The sequence below is a fragment of the Zootoca vivipara genome, chromosome 16, assembly GCF_963506605.1.
Source record: "Zootoca vivipara chromosome 16, rZooViv1.1, whole genome shotgun sequence".
NCBI lineage: Eukaryota > Metazoa > Chordata > Lepidosauria > Squamata > Lacertidae > Zootoca > Zootoca vivipara.
Genome location: NC_083291.1, coordinates 25,424,659 through 25,444,483, shown reverse-complemented (window position 1 = coordinate 25,444,483; position 19,825 = coordinate 25,424,659). Strand labels below are relative to the sequence as shown.

The following is a 19,825-nucleotide window of genomic DNA, read 5'->3' as shown; positions in this document are numbered from 1 at the left end:
CCTTTTGCCTTTGGTACTGTCCACCACTGCAGGGGCGTAGCCAGGATCAAAACTAGGGGGGGGCAAGCCATGGTCGTTCAGGGGCGGGGCCAAGGCACGGGAGGGGAGGGGCCACGAAGTGGGAATGTGGGCGGGGCTACAGGCCAGCGGGCCTGCTGACATCGTGGCAGTGGCGGAGGCAGCGGCCACCTTGTGCTTCTGGGGCTGGCAGCGTTGGCGGCTACCCTGCTTGGCTGGAGAGGACGGGAGGGTCGGGCAGTCGAGAGGGGGTGGCAGGGCGGGCGAGGGCGAGGCAAGGCATGGCCGTAGCCACGACAGCTCCGAGGCGTTGCTGCATATCAGCATAATATTTCAACCATGGTTCAAGCCCCACCTTAGGAAAAAATTCCTGCATTGCAGGGGGTTGGACTAGATGACCCTTGTGGTCCCTTCCGACTACAATTCTATGATTCTATTGATATATTACCATAGCATATGCATCATTCTGCTTTCTTGCCATAGCAGCCAACTCCTAGAGGCCTAGGTGCCTCTCCCCCCCCCCAAATTACTGGTAAATACCATATTTGAAAGAGTCATTCCCCCCCATGTTGATGGGCTTTCTATGTGGGGCTTATCTGCCCCCCCTATTTTATTAAGGATGGAAGAGGGAGGGAAGGAAGGAAGAAATAGAGAGAGGGATAACTCATATTTGTGGGTGTCTCTGGATGACGCTGTGATGCTGGAACTCTGCATGTACAGGAGCCTTGTAAGCAGCTTTCTCTCTGCTTGATTTACAGCAGGCACGTCCAACAGGTAGATTGTGATCTACCAGTAGATCACTGGATGTCTGTGGTAGATCACTGGTAGGTCACTGGCACCCCTAAAAAAAAGCTCACCCAAAATTTTCCTCCTCCCTCAAAAAAGTTGAACCTGAAGCCCTAAACAAAAATGGGCCTCCCTCCCTCCTAAAAGAAGCTCAACAAGTTTGACCTAAACCCCAAAAAACAGGGCTTCCCTTCCTTAAAAAAACTCAACAGCTTTGACCTGAATCCCCCAAAAGGGGGTAGATCACCCCCAGTTTTAAACTCTGTGAGTAGATCAGAGTCTCTTGGGAGGTGGCCACCCCTGATTTACAGTATACAGATGCAGGAGGAGGGGCAGACTGGAACACCACTGCTTTTTATAAACATCACTGTGTCTGTCAAAGCTACAGCCCCCCCTTTCTTATTCACTTCCTTTTAGCCTTGCAGAGCCACCTTAGTCAAATTGAATCCTCTGAGTCTGCACCCTCATTAAATCGCCAATAGAACTCTTAATGCTCCTGAATGCTCATTAACAACTCCCACTTAAGAACAATAGGGTGAAATGGTCAGCTATCGAATCTTGTCTGGGGATATATGCTCCATTGTCTTAACTGCTTAACTACTGGTAGCCACTTTGCTTTATTTATTTGATGTGTTTTTGTTACAGCTGTGTCCCGTCCCCCCCAGCAAGCGGAGACTTAGCTGCTCTTGCTAAAGCAAAGCCCTTTCCACTTCAGTTTTTGGAGGGGAAAAGTGCTGGTTATGGTCTGTAAAATACATTAATTTTTTGCTTCTAGGGGGGGCAGCTGCCCCCTCCTGCCCCCCCTTGCCTACGCCCATGCACCACTGGAAAAGTTTTAAGCAGTGGAAATAAATAAATGATGGTGATAATTTATCATTTATACCTCGCCCATCTGGATGGGTTTCCCGAGCCACTCTGGGTGGCTCCCAACAGAATATTAAAAACATGATAAAACATCAAACATTAAAAAACTTCCCTAAACAGGGCTGCCTTCAGATGTCTTCTAAAAGTCAGATAGTTGTTTATTTCCTTGACATCCGAACGGAGGGCGTTCCACAGAGCAGGCGCCACTACCAAGAAGGCCCTCTGCCTGGTTCCCTATAACCTCACTTCTCACAGTGAGGGAATTGCCAGAAGGTGTCCGGCTGAACAATGGGGGTGGAGAACCCAATTGATTTCTGGGATTTTGGAAGGCATTGTCCACTATGTATATTCAAGTACATCTCTGTAACCATAAGGACTGGGGAGCTCTTCTTGTTTTTAAAAATAAAAGCTGAAATCCTCAGCTATCTTCTGGACCCAGGATCACATTCTGTGGCTTCTCTGTGTTCCTACAAGATGCTGGAATGGACACTGTCTTTAGTGCATGACTCTTCAAACCCTTTTTTCCTTTAAACTGCCTCATTTCTCCCCACTATTCTACCCCAGTACCAAGGGCAAGACGCCAGTGTTTATGTCTGGCTGTGGAAGAAATTAAATCCATGTGGGAAGCTGTACTGTGCGCATCTTAAAAACAAGAAATGCAGCATAATAATTTGCAGTCAGGATCCACTAAGAAGCCTTTCCAGTAGCTTTGGCTGACCTAATTCCCAAGCCTTGCTAAAATTAGGAACTTAAGAGGAGGATTGCAGCGGTGTAACTAATCAGATATAAAAGGATTACCGCTCAGTAACAAAATACACAAAGGAGCAGGTTAGGTTGAAAGGAGCAGAAAGGAGTTCCAGAAAGATGCTTTCGAAAATTGGAAACTGAGGAGTTCAAGTAGTAGTCAGTGAGGATCGGGGGCTGTACAACAAAAATTGTTATAAACCATTTTTGATAATTTCTAGCACTCCTAGTTTACTACATGCAAATAAAATTAACCTATACTCTTCACCGATTTAGCCCCCTCTCCACTGCCCTCCTCTTTCGCTGAGACGACAAAAGATATGAATTATAGGCTATAAGCTCAGCCAGGCAGGACAGGGAACTATCCTCTTAGAGGCTGTCAAGTGCCCTGCACATTAACAAATAAATAATGCTAGGAAACTGGCTGCTGTGACAGGTGGGGCCTGAATAGTACAATAACCCAAGGGGTACACTGTGTAGACAGACAGAATCATAAGAGTTGGAAGGGACCCCAAGGGTCATCTAGTCCAACCCCCTGCAATGCAGGAATCTTTAGCTCAATGTGGGGTTCAAACCCATGACCCTAAGAGTCTCCCCTCCACTGATTCTCTTGTGGGATCCCTGGCAGATGGGGTTCAGGCCCTTGAGTCAGCCATAGAGGGCAGGTGGCCACCAAGTGCAGCATTTTACTTTTCTCCACAATCCTTTGCTTATACAGTCGTACCTTGGATCCTGAACGCCCTGGAACTTGGACGTTTTGGCTCCCGACCGCCGCAAACCCGGGAGAGATTGTTCTGGTTTGCAAACATTCTTTTGGAACCCAAACGTCTGACAGGGTTCCGCGGCTTCGGAATCAGAAGCCGCTATTTGGTTTTCGAACATTTTGGAAGTCGAACGGACTTCTGGAACGGATTCTGTTCGACTTCCAAGGTATGACTGTACGGGCAAAAGGCAAGGGGCACATTCTGAGAATCAAATGCTCCCTCCGCAGAAGGCAGCCAGACTGTCTCCTCGCCTGCTTCTTGCACCTCGGTGAGTTAGCAAACGTAACCTGGGCACAGGGCAGCAGCAACATGGTGTGCAGACAGGGCAGTTCTGGTGGCTTTAGTCTTCCATTTATTTATTTAAGGTATCAGTATAATGCTTTTCAAGGGAGCCTCATGCACAAAGCAGTTTACGTTAAAGGGCAAAAGAGAGATGAGACAATATTTCCTTTTTCAAAGAGCTAGATATTTCCTCCCATTAGGCTAAGAGCGCCCTCTGGTGGAAGGTGTGCAATGGAGGATCCATCTCAGCTGAAAAACCAGAAGCTAGAGATACTGAACATCTCCCCAGGCTCTTCTGTCTTTTTGCTCTCTTTCCCTTCCTCTCGGGGCCAAAATGGTCCTTCAGTGGCCCCCTGGTGGCAGTTGGAGGAGATATGAGCCACCTTAGCTGCAGCTGTATCTTGTATTGTGGTTTTATTGCGTTAAAACGTTTTGGTAGATCTTCACAAACTTGAAAAACAGTATATGCTTGTTCAAATAAATAAAACGTCTCATTGCCGACTCAGAAACTATCCATTGGTCTCACACATCCAGAAACGAATGCCTCTTTTTGGAGTGATGCTTCTGGAGACGCCACAGCCAGGAGCCAAAGCAGCTCCAAGTTAATTAACATCAGTTTGCTGTTGCTCAATATTTGTTGTCAGCACTTGCACATTGGCCCATAAACCCCACAAGCTAGGAAATAGGAGTGTGCTATGGAGATACCCTGTCTAGGCCTGAATATTCCCAGCGGCTCAAGGGCTCAGGACAAAAAGGCTTGTGCACGATGTTAACTAGGGGAGTCAGGCAAGCAAAGGTTTGAGGACAGGATGGTGAAATTTAGGGGTGAAAAGGGTTAAAATAGGTGAAGAACGTGCTTCACTGCTTCGCACGTGCATGTAATGACTTGATTTCTCCTCACTTGCCCCCTCAACCTTTGATGACATTCAGGGGAATGTGTGAACAAAACTCATCCAAGGCTGGATTGAGCCATTTGTCTGTGAGGCCAGAAACCAGCAGTCCATGTGCTGGATATTGTGGCAGAGGAATATCCTAACCCACAAGGCCAGGCCAGGCGATTCCCCTCCATAAGGGCAGTAGATCCTGATGTAAATCTTTCTTCCCTATGTCGTCCCAATGTAGACCTTCACTTCCCTCCTTCTTCCTTGGTGGGGAGGGGAGCACCATTTTGCAGTTTGCCTCAGGTGCCAAAATGCCTTGGGCTGGCCCTGAACTTCAGAGAATCCTTAAGTCAAGTCAAATGACCCGATCAAGGAGATCCTTGCTCCCCTCCAGTGCTTGCCAGAAAGTCTGGAAATGACAAATCTCCAATGCGCAAGTACATAGAAGATTCAACAAATTGGCCTCTCTTTTGGATGATGATGAATTGAATTTATATACTGCCCTATATAAGCAGTTCTGAGGGCGGTTCACAGAAAGCAACGTTCTCCCATGATTCAGTGGTGATGTGGCAGCTATGACTGAGCCAGAGGTCACATACCACAGTTAAAGCCTTATAATGAGGTGGTTTATCAGTGTTTTTCTGTCATTAGACCACAGGATGGAGAGAAGCAACTCTCAGAGGCCTAAATATCAATGTGATTGCAAAATCATTAGCTGCTAGTGTCCATTCTCTCCATTAGGTGGTGCACCAGTCATATGCTATACGTATTGATTTTTCTGAGGTACCGACAGAACATTCATCAGGCCCATTGAGTGCCTGTTCAACTCCAGTAGAGCCCTTTGTGCAGACAAGGGAGTTGTCCAATAAGAATTCTCAGCTTACTCGTATGGTATTTTCCGAGACCTTCGCAAGAATATTTCCTCCCTGCACCAAAAACCCCCAAAGTTCTTGTTTACAGTGGAACCTCAGTTGTTGAACGCTTCAGAAGCCGAACAATTCGGAAACCGAACGCTGACTGCCCGGAATTGAACGCTTCCATTTTTTAACGCACCTCGGAAGTCGAAAGGCTTCTGAGGTACATTTCTCCATTTTTTCAATGGCTTTTGCCAACGGGCAATTGCGCCTCAGTTGTCAGACATTTTGGAAGTCAAATGGTCTTCTGGAACGGATTACGTTCGACAACCGAGGTTCCACTGTATAAGATACCTCATTGAATCAAGAAATTCATAGGCTTCACAGGGATTTTTATCTACCCGCCAAAAAGTTACGTTTATAAGCTACACCATTGGGCTGAGAAATTCAAAGGCTTCAGCAGAAGAAGGAATTCATTGTGGGCCTTGAAAGGAGAGCTGATACACTAAAGAAATCACACCTATGTTTAAACAGAGGCCTATAGAGATAAAACAAATGAGGATGGACACCGGGGCAACAGCAAAGATGGTAGAGGTGCAGAAAGCAATGCAGCTCAAGTCTACCTTAGCCACCATGGCCGCATAGGTGACATCCGCTCTCCACAGCTGCGGAACTGACCATCCCACCAGTGGATCTGCCTCGTCGTTGTATACAGGCAGAGAGGTGAACCTGGGAAAGAGCTTCTGGATCTGTCCCACTGCTTCAGTTTCTTGTTCTAAGATGTACAGCGACCGCCCAGCTCCCTGTGGGAAGAGCTGTTGTTATTTTTTTGATAGATAGCCTATTTCGCAAGGCAGTTATAAAAAAGGAAAGGTAAAGGACCCCTGGGCAGTTAATCCCAGTTAAAGGCGACTATGGGGTGTGGCGCTCATCTCGCTTTCAGGCCGAGGGAGCCGGCATTTGTCCACAGACAGCTTTCCGGGTCATGTGGCCAGCATGACTAAACCACTTCTGGCGCAAAGGGACACCGCGACAGAAACCAGAGCGCATGGAAATGCCATTTACCTTCCCTCCGCAGCGGTACCTATTTACAGTGGTGCCTCGCAAGACGAATTTCATTCGTCCCACGAGTCGCTTCGTATAGCGAAAAATTCGTTTTGCAAAGCAGCTCCCATAGGAACGCATTGAAGTGTGGTTTCCCATAGGGTGCCTCGCAAGACGGGGGGGATTACCCTATGGGACAAAAAAAAATCGTCTTGCAAAGTCTCCATTGAAATCGCAAAACGCTTTCGTTTTGCGAGTTTTTCGTCTTGTGAGGCATTCGTCTAGCGAGGTACCACTGTATCTACTTGCACTGGTGTGCTTTTGAATTCCTAGGTTTGCAGGAGCTAGGACAGAGCAACAGGAGCTCACCCCGTTGCGGGGATTTGAACTGCCAACCTTCTGATTGGCAAGCCCAAAAGGCTCATTGGTTTAGACCACAGCGCCACCAAAGGTAACAGCAAGATCATGTAATTGAAGCACCTGGGATTTTCTAAAGTGGTGTACAGATGCTATGTGGAATTAAAAAACAAATTGTTGCAAGAAGCAGTTGTCAACGTTTGAATTCAATTCAGTGTCTTTGCACCATGTAGCAAGTGTTTGGGGTTTTTTTTAGTGCACAAGAGGCGATTAAATGTGAACACTTAACTTGGAACAGGCACATTTCATGTGCCCTGAATTCAACAGCAAATTGAGCAGGGCGCTGACCTTCTTATGCATGGCAATGTAGTCTAGCCGGACTCCAGTCTCTCCAGTGAAGAAATTAGTTCCATTGTGGCAGTGACAAAGGAGGCTCCAGCACATAGGGGACTTTGGGAATGGGTGGAAGGAGTCTCCAGGACCTCCAAATTTCAGTTGAGTACTGGCTTGTCTTAAACCTTCAGAGCAAGCATCATAGTAGTTGAGAAATCCTAGGAGCAAAATCGAACAGTCAACAATAGGCCTAGTGTTTCGGCAGTAGTATCTAGCTCCGAGGAGAGGAAAGTGTCTCGTTTCTTCAGAACGTACTGGAGTGAAACAGGGCAAATAAGGCCATAACATACCGCATTTGCTCTGCAAATATCAACCAATTATGGGCTGTTTATATAAGCAGGAGGTCTAGATATCTGTGTGGCTGTGAGCAGGTCATGCTATGGGCTATAGACACCCATTGAAGATTCCAGTAGCTGCAATGTAATCCTGACACACAGAATTCTTAAAGCGTGTTTCTATCCCTCATAATAGTAAAAGGTAAAAGGTAAAGGACCCCTGGATGGTTAAATCCAGTCAAAGGCAAGTATGGGGTTGCGGCACTCATCTCATTTCAGGTGAGGGAGCCAGCATTTGTCCATAGACAGCTTTCCGGGTCATGTGGCCAGGAGGACTAAACCGTTTCTGGCGCAACAGGACACCATGACAGAAACCAGAGCTCACAGAAATGCCGTTTACCTTCCCGCCGCAGTGGTACCTATTTACCTACTTCCACTGGTATGCTTTCAAACTGCTAGGTTGGCAGGAGCTGGGACAGAGCAACAGGAGCTCACTCCATCGCAGGGATTCGAACCGCCGACCTTCTGATCGGCAAGCCCAAGAGGCTCAGTGGTTTAGACCACAGCGCCACCCATGTCATAATTGTAGTGAGCCTGGATACATGCATACGTGTTTGTCTGCTAGCACAAACACAAAGAAGGGTATTGTGGTACCTAAAAGACAAAGATTCGGAGTGGAGTCCCTAAGATGGTTGGATGGTGCCTTGTATGCCTCCTTCCTGCAACTCCTGGAGCCAAACTGGTGCCAAACGTATTGCTCTGCTTTCCTTTGGACCACAGGGGACAAGTGGTGGGTCTTGTCAACTGGGCAGCTCAGGACCTCCACTTACACTGCCCAGGCTTGCGCGCCAGGGAGGACACATTGATGCTGCTAATGCAACAGTTCGACTTCACCCCCCAAAGGCGCACTCCATTGTCTCTCGAGACAGATGCCAACAACAACCTGAGGTACCCATAGTTCCATTCTCAGCAACACAGTAGGTCAAAAGATGTATGGTTTTGAAAAACGGCTAAGCAAAGAATATTACCACAGTGTTGCTATAAAACACTTTATTTCTATAATTTACTTAGTTTTTCCTAGGCAACATTCCTGCTGTAACCCCGGTGCCCAGTTTGGTAACTTGCATGTGTTGATTTAGCTTTTAAGAGCTTGAACGACGAAAAAAATATCTCTGTGAGAAGGCAATTTGTGCTGAGCTTTTTACAGGGTTTATCTTGTTTTCATTTATCCTTCATTTATCTTTTCTTTATCTTGTTTTCATTAGCCCTGATCTCTGAACTTTCCCCACTCTGCTCACAGTTAAAAACCGGGAGGATTCAAAAGCAGCTTACCATTCACTGTCATGGACACGTTGTCAAAGTCATGGTGATCTGGCTCGTTCCAAGTCTCAAAATTCCATTTCGAAACATGCTTCAATCCATAACGCTCTGGAAATCAAACTTGCACTAATTACAGCTTTGTCATATTAAGCAGTACACTTTCATTTAGCCGCACACGGAAATCTCAGTTGAAAGGCTATTGTCCCAAACCACCTCTTATTCATTTAAGAGGAATTTCTGCCTTTAGGGGGCATGTTCACACCCACCCACCCACAAACCAGGACAGATGCCACTTCCACAGATTAGTATTCTGTGACAGGGCCCAATGTATGGGCTGGATGTTGATTTACAGGATAAGATGCAAAGGGGGTGGCGGGGGGGGGGGGAACTCCCCCAACTTTTTCTTCTGGTTCCATCCCCCAATTGATTTCCCCATGAGTCAATGTCTTTCCACAGAAATGAAAAGTTTCCCCATCCATGCTCTAGAGCAGGGTTTTCCAAACTTGGGTCTCCAGCTGTTTTTGGACTACAACTCCCATCATCCCTAGCTAGCAGGATCAATGGTCAGGAATGATGGAAATTGTAGTCCAAAAACATCTGGAAACCCAAGTTTGTAAAACCCTGCTCTAGAGCATTCCTCGTCTAATTGTTAATCTTGCCTTGAAGTTTGATGTCCTATACAGTCATACCTTAGATCTTGAACAACTTGGCTCCCAAACAAATTGGCTCTCGGACGATCAAAACCTAGAAGTGAGTGTTCCAGTTTTCAAATGTTCTTTTGGAAGCCGAATGTCTGATGCGGGTTCTGCAACTTCCCATTGGCTGCAGGAACTTCCTGCAGCCAATCAGAAGCCACACTTTGGTTTCCGAACGTTTTGGAAGTCGAACGGACTTCTGGAACGGATTCCGTTCGACTTCCAAGGTATGTCTGTAGTTGCTTGTGGAATTCCCTGTTGTTGTTCTCTTGGCCACCCAACTGGAATTGTACACAGTTTAGTAAATTATAAGCCACGAAGCACACTAACTTAGGGTCATTTAAAGAAAGGTTCAAGGATTTTTTAAAAAAGCATTTTCCCTGGACATTGCCCTTTAAGACGTGTTTGTGGAAATGCTGAGCTGACAAATTAACATTTTGTTAACTCACCTATATATCTTTCAGCCAACTGTGTAACCAGGTCCTTCCACTGTATCACTTGCCTTTTATCTTCAAAGTCAGTGAAGTATCCCGAGGGACTTCCCATCAATTCGAATCCTGAGTTGGGGGGGGGGAACCCACACAAACCTGTTCAGTGCTTTTGAATTGAGAGGTGCAAAGCATCCATTGGTCTCCTCTTGGCACCATGGGCCAAGAGCCAAAAAATTATGTGGCCGTGAACACGGGTAGGCGACGGGGGAGTCTGGCAGCAGGGGCCAGCCATTCTCTGCATCACTTTGGCAGTTTGCAGAGAAGAGAGAGAAAGGAAAGTGTTAAACAAGTGGTGATAAAGGCACAGCGTGCAGGTTCAGACAAGCAGTTTTTTTAAAAAAAAGACACAAAATCTATTGGGCACATCTAAAACAGCTCTTTCGGTCCAAGGCCATGCCACCTTTCCATTTGATCATACAAATACTCTGAGTGGATTAGGGCTCCTTTGGGAGAAGGGGCAGAATATAAGCATGTGTCAGACTTCAGAGAATCAGATCCCTCCCCCGGTGGCAGCCAAGAAGCAGATAAACAAGAAGAGTTCTTACCACGTGATTTATTCAGTATTCACAGAGAGAGATGAAGGAATGCAGTCTCTACTAAATAATGGCGTTGCTCTGAGTGAAGTCCAACCCGCTCCATCTCTTCTATTCTACGTCATCCCTGCGCCAGCCAATCTGAGCTTTCTGCCTCTGAGCTCTCTGTTCTACAGTCATACCTCAGTTTAAGTACACCTCGGTTTGAGTATTTTCAGTTTAAATACTCCGCGGACCCGTCTGGAACGGATTAATCCACTTTCCATTACTTTCAATGGGAAAGTTCGTTTCAGGTTAAGTACGGATTTCCAGAACCAATTACACTCATACTTCGGGTTAAGTACGCTTCAGGTTAAGTACAGACCTCCGGAACCAATTGTGTACTTAAAATGAGGTACCACTGTACTACTCTCAATGCCCGCCTGGTCCTAGGAGAGGGGGTATCAGGAATGCTTTCCAAAGACATCAAGTTTGTCAGCTGTCTCTCCCCCGGTGCTTCTTCTTTCTGCTGTTCCTCTCCCAATATTTCCCAGCTTTCCCCCTCTCCAGCCTCTTAACTATGGCCTTCTGCAAACCACTGTTCTAAATCTATACTGTCCTGTTCTTGGGAAAGTGCAGGAAAGGGCCCGGGGCGGTCCACACCATTCCTCCTCAGTCCAGCCCCTGACAGCATAGAATTCTACAGTTGGAAGGGACCCCAAGGGTCATCAAGTCCAACCTCTTGCAATGCAGGAATATTAACTAAAGCATCCATGGCAGATGGCCATCCAAACTCTGTTTAAAAACTTCCAAGGAAGGAGAGTTCACCACCTTCTAGAGTCCATTCCACTGTTGAACGGCTCTTACTGTCAGAAAGTTCTTCCTGATGTTGACTTGGAATCTCCTTTCTTGCAACTTGAAGCTTTGGGTCCTACCCTCTAGAGCAGGAGAAAACAAGCTTGCTCCAGCTCTTTAGATATTTGAAGATTGCTACCATCTCTCCTCTCAGTTTCTTTTCCAGGCTAAACATCCCCAACTCCCTCAATTGTTCCTCATAAGGCTTAGTTTCCAGATCCTTGATAATCTTGGTTGCCTTCCTCTGTACATGCTCCATCTTGTCAATATCCTGGACACAGGACTCCAGGTGTGGTCTGACCAAGGCGGAATAAAGCAGAGCTATTCCTTCCCTTGATCGTAACACTGTACTTCTGTTGATGCAGTTGTGAATAGCATTAGCTGTTTTTGCTGCTGCATTACACTGTTGACTCATGTTAAACTTCTCAGCTAAAAAAACAAAAAAAACCTAGATCCTTTTTCACATGTACTGCTGGCAAGCCATGCATTTCCCTTGAGTTCCAAAGTAAAAGGTGACCATTCAGCTGAGTTGGGAGCCTACACTTCAGTGCTTATATTATTGCAAAGATTGCAGAAACTCACAATTTGCCCTTGCCCCTTGCTCATTAAAGTTGGTGGAAGTTTAACTTAACATTGGCGTGTTAAATTTCTGCTGTTTCTCAAAGAAACAACTTCAGTATATTACATTGTTTAACAGAGCTTAAAATTGGCAGTGGTTTTTTTTAAAAAAAACACACACAAACAAACACCAAGTGACTAGATTTACCTGGATGTAGCTTGTTTTCCCAAAGAAGATCCATGAAGTTATCCAGGTTGGTGAAATTGTAATGAAGTGTCCCATTGGCCTCCCTGCAGAAAACATCTGATTAGATCAATTGCAAACCAAGTCAATTCCCCATTGAAGACAAAGACTTTGGGCCAGAGCAATCATGCTTACTCATAAAATGACAACCTGCATGTGCAAATGACCCATCAGACTTCCAAGATCATAGGCATGACTTTCCTGTCGCCAGTATCATTGAGGAAGAAGAGTGGAAGGAAGGCAGGTACAGACAGCATCAGGCTCTGCTCCAGTCCGACTGATTTCCTTCACCCCAATTTTACATGTTATCATTTATCTTATTACTTCAAATTTTAAACTGCCTTGGGTGCATTAGCAGAAAAGGTGGCATACAAATGCAAGAAATGAAATAAATATTGCCTTAAACATGGCAATATGCAAATGCAAGAAATGAAATAAATATTGTCTTAAACATCGCAATATGAGCAAACCACATGGCCTCAATTTTCTGAAAATGACCATAGATAACCAGAAAGCCACTTTTGGTAATTAAGCAAAACTTTCAAGATGTTCATTTAAGGAAGTGTGCACCTTTTTGGGGGGGAAGCAGTTCTGTACCCTGAAGTTAGCTATGTCTCTGCCAGATGCTCCCCTATGTACTATTATAATATTTACTTACACAGTGAACAAGCAAAGAAATAATTAACTTTAGTTTTGTGTCAGCCAAATACAGCACGTGCTGGCTTCACAAAAGGAGGTGGAGGACATCAAAATATCTTACTGAGTTTGGCAATGCAAGAAATCTATCGTGAGAGGATTTTTATCATATCATGTGTATTTATAGAAGAGTGAACTGGCACCGGTATTTGGACATGTGAGATGGGATTGCAGGCACATTATATTTTATGCATCACGGCAACAATATTATATCAGTGTAGCTGAACTGTTTGTGCAACAAGCTCACGATCTGGCCTGGTTACAGCATATCTCCTTTCCCCAGCCAGATGAAATGCCTACAGGGAGCTGAGGAAAGTCCAGTTCATGTAGGAAAGAACAAGGGAAGGTGCGACGAATGTCCCCCTCTCTATTACTAAAATGCGACACAGGAATCCAGAGGTGAAGCCACACACACTCTTCTCCCGCCTCCTCCAAATAAACCCCTTTATTCTTGTGGGTTTATAAGTAAAGAGACTCTCCTTCCAGCTCACGTGGCCGGGTATCTAGGCTATTTAATAGAATAACCTCCTGCCACCAGTAAAGGGTCTCTCTCTCGGCTTGATTCCCCCTACTGTAAAAGTTTGCCCTTTCCACGCTGGCAACTTGTTGACACCCCGGGTTATCTTTCTAAGCCTCCTCAGTGTTACTCTAAGACACAAACTTTCGCCTCTTTTCCTGAGGTAAGTTTTGTCCTCTAATGAGATACCACTTCAGTGAGTCCCGATACCTTGCTGGAAAAATAATCACGATACTTCTTGGCACAAAAGAGAAGAATTTTATTAACCTTAGAACATAGTTGTTTCTTTCACTTTTCATGTGTTTATAAGCTACGTTTATAAGCTACGGTTGCAGATAATCTCTGTCAAACATTTAACATCGAGCCTTCCTGAACCTCATCTAGATCCCCACTATCCTGGCCTCTCAACTTTCTTCTTCCCACCTACCCACTCCCTCTCCCTCTCCTCAACTGACAAAACCCCTGCTCCCTCCTTTTAAACTGGGAACAGTCCCGCCCCCACCAGAATGTTATGTCAGTCAGGCTGGAGGTGGATTAACTCTTTTCCAGCCAGGTAGGAATAAATATTTCAAAACCGTGTCAATCCGTTACATAAGGCTTTCCAGGACCTCGGAGAGCACCTCACAAAGAAGGATTTTGCTTCATTAAGCCAAACCAAGCAGCGGTGGGGTCATAACCCCAGAGTCCATCTGGACTTAGATGCTGCAGAGTCTCCAGCTATGGATCCAGACCAGGGGCAGGGCTCCGAGCTCGATTCTGGTGATCAGGGGACCACAGCCTCATGAACATGAGCCCCCAGAAGAACTTCCCAAGAACTCTGTAGGGGCAGAGCTTAGACACCACAGGCACCTACCCCATAGGAACCAAATGCCTCCAAATGGACCTAAGTGGTCCTGCGGTTCAAGAAGCATGCCAGGAGGAGTGCCCATCCTCTGATCAGAGGGTTGGCCCTTTGTGAACCGAAAGGTAGCCACCAGGGAGTGGCACCTGCGCAAGGTAGCCTAGAACCAGGATCTTTAAAAGTCAGGATCTTTAAAAGTCAGGATCTTTAAAAGTCAGGATCTTTAAAAGTTGAGAGTCAACTCTCAACTTCTGTCAGAGCTATCCATGGTCCACCAGCCATGTTGCCTTCTCTGTGGGGTCCAACCTCCAACCCGAGCATGACAAGTGCTAGCCAACTCAAATGTCCAACTTTCCCTGCTCTTTAGGTGAGAGCTGGCAGGTTTTAAAAAGCTGGGAGCCGTGAACTCCAGGGCTGCTATATAACTTCCAGACACGTTCCCCCTCAACTGTACTAGATTAAGCAATGCCAATGCCTTAGGGTTGCCAGCCAACTAGCATCCAGGTCAGTGTTTCTCAAACAGCTGTTGTTGGACTACAACTCCCATCCATAGCTGTCAAGTTCTCCCTTTTTTTTAAGGGAAATTCCCTTATGCTGAATAGGCTTCCTCATGAGAAAAGGGAAAACTTGACAGCTATGCTCCCATCATCCCTGGCTAGTAGGACCAGTGGTCAGGGATGGTGGGAGTTGTAAGTCTAACAACAGCTGGGGACCCAAGTTTGAGAAACATTGGTCTAAGTGGCCTCTAAAAAATGGTGTAATCACAGGTAACCAATACAAGGGTCTGAAAAGTCAGGAAACTGTCAGATCCTACCATGCTTCACTCCCATCTTTGAAACTTATTTATCAGATTCGGCCCAGGCTCTTTCCGTGGATCTGGCCTGGGAGCCACTATTTTTGAAATCAGAAGATGTTTGGATAAGCAGAACCAAGCCTCAGTGTCAGAATTACGTGGCCTTGGGAGCAAGATGGAACAGGAGAACGTCGGGATGAGCAGGATTTTCCTTAAGCTGTGCTGAAATCTAACTGACCTGACAGCTTGTCTAAACCACCCCCATTTCAGGCATTTCAGCCTGATGTTTAATCTAAAGGCAAGTAGCACAGACACAAAAAGCTTGTTCCACCCTTAGTTTTAAAAGTAAATCACGGAGCAAAGGTCAAGCTACAAAGGGAAGATCTCACATTTAATCTCAAACTGCCAGGGGGAAGGTTGTGGTTTTAATTTCCCACGCAGGATTTGCTAATATTCCCCGTTTCTCCCCACCGAAAGCCCAACGATATTGTAAGATCACCGTTGTGAAATGCCTATGAATAAAGGAGGGTGCATCCGAGGGACGGAACTGCGAGCACAACAATGAGAGCCTTCAAGCTGCTAAAATATGAGGCCTGCGATTTCCCAGTAACAGAGCCAGCCTTGCTCTGTTAAGCTGATCCTCGGAGCTTCCCTCAGCAATGTGTGTGCCGCAGGAAGGAGGCTGTGCGAGAGGCGGGCTTCATAAGGAGAGAGATGAAAACAAAAGAATCATTAGCTCCCTGCTCGATGGAGGTGAGTGAGCTTCTGGGCGAGCGTTAAATATATTTCAAGTCATAGGCTGTCGTGATTTTTACGGAGAAAAACAGGCAACAGAAGCAAAAGCCAACCGGCTTTAAAAAGCACAGCCCTAAATCAGATAAATCATCCCTCCGTATTTGGGCAGCGGGTGGCGGGGGAATTTGTATCTGAGCTGAGCATCAGGATAATGCTGAACTGTGACACATCGCCCAGTTTTGATAGCAAGGTTGTAAGGCAATTTCAGCCTGGATATCCTTCTAATTGTATTCATTTATTTTACTCTAGACTTTTGCAGGATGACACAAAATGGATTCTTCTTCCTCTAGTTTCATACACTGACATATTAATTTTCTAGTAGATACTGGTCTTAGGGTAGCATCTATATGGCTTCGGAAAAGGTCTATAAGTGAACTCTGGATAGCATTTCTGTTTTACATGCTGCTTGCTGGCAAAGGAACTGCTGCTCTGAATAATATCTGGGCTGAATGCTTGCATCGTTTCACCTTAATGTAACAGGTGCTACATAGCTTTACCAGCTTCCACCCAAAACAACAACAACAACAACCCAGTATCTTCTTGGATTGGAAAAGAAAGCATTTGAGTAGCATGGGGAAAGTGTAGATACTAAATTTTAAGAGCCTGTCCTATTTTCACCCACTTTCCTGATACTGCTCAAAGAAAATATCTAGTATTCAACAACAAATAATGTCAAACTGATTTTAAAATGCTGAAGAAAATGTATCACCCTCCATGACAACAACAACAACAAGCAGGTTTGTGGTAGCATTTAAGAATGCCACTTCTAAGAACAAACTTGAAGTAAAAACCAAAAATCCATTCATGGGAGGTGCGCACACACCACACACACACACACAGGAGCCAAAAGATTTGAAATGATGAAATTACATCTGATGTTTCTATGCAGAACTGTATGTAGGCATGTAGGTAGTATAATTCGTATACGGCTTTTCAAGAAAGTCTTCCCAAAGCAGTTTACAAGCCACATATAACACTACAAGATACAATTTAAGGCCACAAGTTAAACATCACAAAAGCAAATATCTCAGAACTGTATTTCAAAACGTTGACCTTGAGCAATTATTTATTATTATTATTACTATCATCATCATCATCATCATCACCATCTCCTTCCCCTTCCTTTCTTTGTTTTTCTGCCTCTTTGGAGATACCACCAGTTATTTATAGGAGATGATCAGAAGGAGCTGTGCTATTAGTTTTAGCCCCGACTGCTGCAGGGGTAACAAACCAGAAGCCCTTAACCCTGTTCCTGCTAAAACAAAACAAAACAAAAGCAAAAACAAAACACAACTGTGTCACAATTAAATAAAAATTGGTAAACTGAACTCTTGGCTTCACTGAATATCTGACAATATTAAACCACAGCCATGTCATAGATAATAAACGGGCAATATCTGGCCAGTAAGTTCACTTGTCTGCCAACCCATTTCTTGGTTAAAAAGCAAAGGAAAGTGTTGGATTATAAATATGGATTCACTAATTAAATATTAACAATTACTGGGTCAAATGTAATAATAAATGTAATAAATACTGGATACAGTATTAAGAGGAACTGGGACTAGAACCAAGATTCCGAAGTCAATTCATTTAGAAGGCCCAAGGTACAAAACAAGCAACATCTATTGTTTCCTTGGATGGGTTCAAAGGGCAAAGTAATAAACGTTCTGGATATTATTGAACAGAATATTCAAATTAATAGTGAAAGGAAGATTCCTTACAAATCTGCCCATCCTGTGAATGCTGCCAGTTTGGGACAAGCTGTTCAAAAAAAGACGCAATTTCAGGGTAAACTTCTAGCTTTCATGACTTATTTAAGAAACAGAATTTGGGTTTAATGTTTCCAAAATATCTGATTTTTAAAAAGGCTTCCTTGCAGCTGAATCTGTTTGCTCGCCCATCACATAATTTGCAAAACTAAGATAAAATTTGGCAAAAGAATGGAGAAATGTAGAATAAATCATGCAAAACAAACAAACAAAAAACACAACAATTTACGGTTTACAAAATTTAGACCAGTTGGATTATTTGGTTTGCCTAGATGTGAGATTTTAATTTGTTTCTCTGCAGAGTGTATATAGCCATAGTTTAAGACTTGGTTTCTTAAACTCCTTCCTCATGATTTATCCAAACCATACTCAATTTCCTCAGCTGATAAACTGTCTCTTGTTTTTAAAGCACAGCAGCAAGGCCAATAAATGCTTGCCAAGTCTATTGGGGACTCTGAAGCAGCAAGGAGAAAATGGCACCCATCAATGAAGGCATTGTCACGGGACCCCATATCAATCGGCGAGGCAAGTACAGCTAACAGTGACACAGAAATGGCACCCAGTGACTCACATGTTCACTATTCCTAGCAGAGATTTGGGGATCCCCACATGCTGTCAGCATTTATAGAATTTAAGATAGATTGTTCCAGATTTTATACCCCGCCCATCTGACTGGGTTGCCCCAGCCACTCTGGCTTCCAAAATATACCATATTTTTTGCTCCATAAGATGCACTTTTTCTCTCCCAAAAGCAAAGCGGGAAAGTCTGTGCGTCCTATGGAGCGAATGCGAGAGCCAGAGCCCGCCCAGAGCCAGAGCTGCACCTAGGACAATTAAAGAAAGCAACATATTTTTGTCTTGTTTTCCTCCTCTAAAAACTAGGTGAGTCTTATGTTCTGGTGCGTCCTATGGAGCAAAAATACGCTATAAAAACATAAAACATTATACACGGCTGCCTTCAGGTGTCTCCTAAAAGCTGCATAGTTTGTTATCTCCTTGGCTCAGGGGTGCATAAATCCACACCCTCCAGCATTTCTCAGATGAAAACAGGGACATCCTAAGGTAAAAGCACAGCATTCTGAAAACAAATCAGAAACCGGGACGGCTTCTGTAAATCAGGGACCTGGAAAATGGGGACACTTGGAGGGCCTGAATATGTAGCTGCGGTGGCACTTTCTCCCCTGGCGCCATTGGGCCCGCCCTCACTTAAATATAATGCACCCACCTCACGGAACACAGATTCCCACAAACTACCCCAGATTACCTTGTGGGGGACTTGTGTGAGGGAAAACCTACGGTAATAATGTGGAGTCTCAGGCAGGATTTGATCAAACAAACAAGAAAGATTTTATGAAACGAAGGAAGTTTATGACACAAGTGGGTAAAACATAGGATACTTCAGATTATGTTATTTCACTTCAGTTCGTTCTCAGCTGTTGCTGCTTAATACTTTGGTTCTGTCAGTTACACACCCCTTAGACCAGTGTTTCTCAACCTTTTTTGGGCAAAGGCACACTTGTTTCATGAAAAAAATCACGAGGCACACCACCATTAGAAAATGTTAAAAAAATTAACTCTGTGCCTATATTGACTATATATAAAGTAATTCTCCCACGGCACACCAGGCAACATCTCGCGGCACACTAGTGTGCCGCGGAACAGTGGTTGAGAAACACTGCCTTAGACAACCCTACACCAAGTAACAGACCCAAGGGATCACCACACCCCTCTTAACTGGGTTGGGAGTCTTCTCCTTTTGTATAAGACTCTCTCCCCTCCTGACTAGAATGAGACCTAAGGAGACTCACAACTTCTACTCCTGGCTCAGCCTCAGCCTCCCAGTTACCGTAATTCCTTGTCTTACAGGACACCACACACTGCCCTTCACACTAAGCTCAGAGACTCCTTTCTCTAGCTTGTGATGTATTCCTCAGAGTGGATGTTTCTACTCAGAACCAACTCTCCTCTCACTCCCTACCTATCTCCTAACCTCTATCCCATGGGTAGGCAAACTAAGGCCTGGGGGCCGGATCCTGCCCAATCGCCTTCTCAACCCGGCCCACGGACGGTCCGGGAATCAGCATGTTTTTACATGAGTAGAATGTGTCCTTTTATTTAAAATGCATCTCTGGGTTATTTGTGGAGCCTGCCTGGTGTTTTTACATGAGTAGAATGTGTCCTTTTATTTAAAATGCATCTGTGGGTTATTTGTGGAGCCTGCCTGGTGTTTTTACATGAGTAGAATGTGTGCTTTTATTTAAAATGCATCTCTGGGCTATTTGTGGGGCATAGGAATTTGTTCATTATTTTTTTATTTCAAAATATAGTCTGCCCCCCCCCACAAGGTCTGAGGGACAGTGGACCGCCCCCCCTGCTGAAAAAGTTTGCTGACCCCTGCTCTATCCCAACCTACAAAAACTGTCTCTCCAAATCCTCTCCTTTTCAACCCCCTCTCCTGGAACCCCAGCCAATCAGAG

The 19,825-nt window shown here is 44.9% G+C and overlaps 1 protein-coding gene across 4 annotated transcripts in view; it reads right to left on the bottom strand.

Annotated features, from left to right (window-relative positions):
* IDUA (alpha-L-iduronidase) overlaps positions 1–19,825 on the bottom strand; it is a 48,935-nt gene that overhangs the window by 9,417 nt on the left and 19,693 nt on the right. For all 4 annotated transcript variants that reach the window (XM_035140760.2, XM_035140762.2, XM_035140755.2 and 1 more), the window contains exons 3-7: positions 11,902–11,984; positions 9,727–9,834; positions 8,595–8,690; positions 6,943–7,145; positions 5,817–5,996 (exon numbers count right to left, since the gene is read on the bottom strand). In XM_035140760.2, coding sequence (XP_034996651.2) covers positions 5,817–5,996; positions 6,943–7,145; positions 8,595–8,690; positions 9,727–9,834; positions 11,902–11,984 — 670 coding nt within the window. The remainder of the gene's footprint in view (positions 1–5,816; positions 5,997–6,942; positions 7,146–8,594; positions 8,691–9,726; positions 9,835–11,901; positions 11,985–19,825) is intronic.